Source organism: Amyelois transitella, chromosome 12 (assembly GCF_032362555.1).
Source record: "Amyelois transitella isolate CPQ chromosome 12, ilAmyTran1.1, whole genome shotgun sequence".
NCBI lineage: Eukaryota > Metazoa > Arthropoda > Insecta > Lepidoptera > Pyralidae > Amyelois > Amyelois transitella.
The window spans coordinates 9,587,414-9,591,581 of record NC_083515.1 but is presented as its reverse complement, the minus strand read 5'-3'; the positions used below and the strand labels follow the sequence as shown (position 1 = coordinate 9,591,581).

The following is a 4,168-nucleotide window of genomic DNA, read 5'->3' as shown; positions in this document are numbered from 1 at the left end:
TCGTTTATAATTTGATTCGAACAAGTCAATCAGCACCTATTAACTACAATTATCATCATGGTCACCGCCTGATGTTATGATGAGGTCTAAGGCGATACACTTCAGCTCAAAATGCCTTTTTACTGCCTGGATATGCAGATTTTCTTGTGTTATCCGAAAGTTGGTGAGATCATCGATAAACATTCAAAGTAGGTACTTTGATATAACTTCTGTACTTATTTTAATACCAATATACATAAAATATACCACAATTAGCTGGCTTGTACGATAGTTTCACTGAAATTGAAACAAAATAAATTAAATAAAGACAAAAATCTTGTTTGTCACGGGGCATGCGCGTTGTATAGATAGATACCTTGTTCATTATTCATTATATAAATTCCATTATAAATTAACAATTTTATCCAGTCCTTCCTGTAGCGATAACTGCAATCTAATCACAGGATGCGCATTTGTTAGTTTTCCATTCATACTCCACTATACTACCTAATATTATAAAAAAAAACTTTGTATGTACTTTAGATTTTTTTGTCTAAACCAATAAACTTAAAAAGTTTAGGACCAATTTTGATGACCTTAGGCTACACAAAAAACCTAACAGATACAGAAAAACTTAAAATGTTACGCGTTTTTTAAATAATGATGTAAAGGGATAGGCTTATAAACTTGCGATTTTTTTAGGCGATAGGCTAACAACCTGTCACTATTTAAATCTTAATTCTTTCATTAAGCCAAACAGCTAATCGTGGCCATAGACGTGACGTTTTAAATTAGTTAACACTATATAGTTAGTTATTTTCATTCAACATAAATTATTGGACAAAATTTAAAACAATTTTTTATTTCTCTTTCTAGCCGATAAGATAGAGAACACGGAGACAACATCTTTCCACTTGCCACGTTCCCAGCTATCAATCATTAGATAAATATAGTATTGAGTTTACCTAATGTTTCTTATCATAATTAAAATTACAAAACGTTGATAAAGAATTCGTCATGTCATCGCTTTATTAAGAAAATAAAAACCACTTTTTACCCGGTCTTCTCTCCCGTGGATAATATATGTATTTTATACAATACCTACTAGCTGTCCCGGCAAACGTTGTTTTGCCTTATAAATATATTTTAATTAATTTCTAGTTAAAAAGAAATGTTAAGGCTGGACAACCCTTAATATTAAGGGGTATGAAAACGGGTGCCGTGTTGTTCCCGGCATCAATACAACAAAGAATAGGACCACTCCATCTCTTTCCCATGGATGTCGTAAAAAGCGACTAAGGGATAGGCGTACAAACTTGGGATCTTTTTTAGGCGATGGGCTAGCAACCTGTCACTACTTGAATCTCAATTCTATGATTAAGCCGAATAGCTGAGCGTGGCCTATCAGTCTTTTCAAGACTGTTGGCTCTGTCTACCCCACAAGGGATATACCTAGACGTGATCATATGTATGTATGTAAGATTTCAAAATATTTTGGTATTATAATTATAGATTATAAAGAAAACATCTTAGATCATATTGTACAACACGTTTATTATAAAAAGTTACTCATTATTTTAGCAACTGGTAATTGTCACTAGTCATCGCGATTTATAATGTAAGTGGGCTTATATATAGTGTACTCGTATTTTTCAAATGTGAAATTGTGATGTGATGAGAGTGTCGTGTACTTCTTGGCACTTTTGAATAAACTACCACCAGGACCACTCCATATCGTTGTAAAAGGCGACTAAGGGAAAGGTTAGGTAGACTAAGGGAAACTTGGGATTCCTTTTGTAGGCGATGGGTTAGTAACCAGTCTCTATTTGAATCCCAATTCCGTCCAAAGCGAAAATGAACAAAAACCAATTTGACGTGTAGCTACTAATGCAAAAAAAAAATAACGTCAGTTGCCTAGTGTCACGTTGTGACGTCACTTCTGTGAGGCGCCTGGTTGTCGTAGCCTAGTTTCCTAAGATCCTTGGAGACCATGGACAGGTTGGCAGTGATGCTGCCGTACGATTCTGTTCGTAACACTGTAAGAACAAAAATCAAATATATATAGATATATAAAAAATAAATATAGAAGAAGAATCTTCTTCTTCGTCAATTATATATCTATCTAGATTATATATCTATCTATCTAGATATATAATTGACGGCCTCTCTGGCTCAGCGGAAGTGCGCTTGTCTGTGACACCGGAGGTCCCGGGTTCGAATCCCGGACATGATGAGAAATTCTGATTGAGCTGTGTCTTGGATGTTTATCTATATAAGTATTTATAAGAAAATATTGTATCGTTGCCGTGTGGTTCCCGGCACCAATACAAAAAAGAATAGGACCACTCCACCTCTTTCCAATGGATGTCGTAAAAGGCGACTAAGGGATAGGCTTACAAAGTTGGGATTCTTTTCTAGGCGATGGGCTAGCAACCTGTCACTATTTGAATCTCAATTCTATCATTAAGCCAAATAGCTGAACGTGGCCATTCAGTCTTTTCAAGACTGTTGGCTCTGTCTACCCCGCAAGGGATATAGACGTGACCATATGTATGTATGTATGTATTGTATCGTTGAGTTAGTATCTCGTAACACAAGTCTCGAACTTACTGCGAGGCTACACAAGTCTCGACCTCAATCTAAGTAACCTGTCCCGTATATATATTGATGTTTATACCGGACAAATTCAAATTCAAAATGTTTATTCATTATTATAGGACACTTCATATCGCTAAATAATTGTCAAATCTATTGGTTTCACAACATTGGTTGACGTCAAATAAATTATTGTGCCGTGAGCCGTGAGTGTGTCTGTCTATAACATCATAGTACCCCTGCATAGGTGAAGCTATTTCATTTAAGGTTTTCATTAAACAATGACTTACAATAATTTTCCTTTCCACTTGCAAGCATTTTCGGGTCAGCCAGTTCAGGATTCCGACCGGTGAGCCACGCCAGCCACTCACCAAACAGCGTGGCTGCCAGCGGCCTGACCAACGGAGCTGTCACAGTCCTCGGCCCTGATGATGGTGGCATCAACACAACCGCATACCCCCGCAAAGAGTCCCCACTTAATGGGTTTTGTGCCCTTACTGTTATGATTATTTGCGGCCCTGTTAATAAGATTTTATATTTTTGTTTAGAGCGATGTTTAGGTTTCAATAATTATTGAAACTTAAACATCGCTTATAAATTTAATAATTATTATTAAATTTAAATAATTAAGATTCCTGGAAAAAAAGGATAGGACCACTCCTTAGCTTTTCCCATGGATGTCGTAAAAGGCGACTCAGGGATAGACTTATAAACTTTGGATTCTTCTTTTATGCGATGGGCTAGGTAAATAGGGACACTATTTGAATCTCAACTCTATCATCAAGCGAAAAAGCTGAAAGTGGCCTACTTATCAGTCTTTTCAAGACTATTGGCCCTGTCTACCCCGCAAGAGATATCGACGTGACTATATTTGTCTATAACACCCAGTGTAACTATATTTATTTAACCATGTATGTACCTCATGCTTACATAGGTACATAAAGACTACGGCTCTTTTTCGGAGTTAGGCAAAGACTACATCTTTCCATAGAAAATTAACACATACTTACACCCAAATATGTTGGTGCTTCCAAAAACTATTTCCAAAGGCATATTAAAAACTACTTTTTCTGGATCACTTCCAGGGGCAGCCATTTGACTGGTTCCCGTGGTGAGCCCCGTGACGGGCTCCCAATCAGGACCCCATACTATTTCGTACTGAATGTATAAGTGGTCATCAAATACACCTGCAGGGAAAACTACATATTCTATCTGACCACTAAAAGACACAAGAAATTTGGTTATATTAGTGCCTTTCATACTTATTCGGTATTTTTCCACGCGAATTAGCTTCTGTATTGACAAACTGAAAACAAAACATTCAGTTGCTATGGTTACGAAAGTGTTGCCATAATAAATAAATCGTAATCGATTCGGCTTATCAATCGTTTTGTGTAATCGAATGGCTCAATGTTACTGAATACACATTTTCATCTTAAATATTTAAATATCATTTTTTCAATCAAAACATAATTTACAATAACTATTTAGAAAAATACATGAATTGATTTAATATTTAATATTAATTTGACTACCATAGACAAAATAAAATATACTTCCGGTGGACTGTTTTACCGACATGCTTCCTAAGTTC

General features: G+C 36.0%; 1 protein-coding gene across 1 annotated transcript; it reads right to left on the bottom strand.

The window, feature by feature from the left end:
- Positions 1-1,805: 1,805 nt before the first annotated feature.
- On the bottom strand, positions 1,806-3,834 carry LOC106141778 (B9 domain-containing protein 1). Its single transcript, XM_060947093.1, has 3 exons — positions 3,585-3,834; positions 2,865-3,092; positions 1,806-2,015 (listed from the first exon to the last, which is right to left on the bottom strand). Exons 1-3 carry the CDS (start codon positions 3,832-3,834, stop codon positions 1,900-1,902), a joined length of 594 nt encoding a protein of 197 aa, XP_060803076.1. The 3' UTR covers positions 1,806-1,899.
- Between the last annotated feature and the right edge of the window lie 334 nt (positions 3,835-4,168).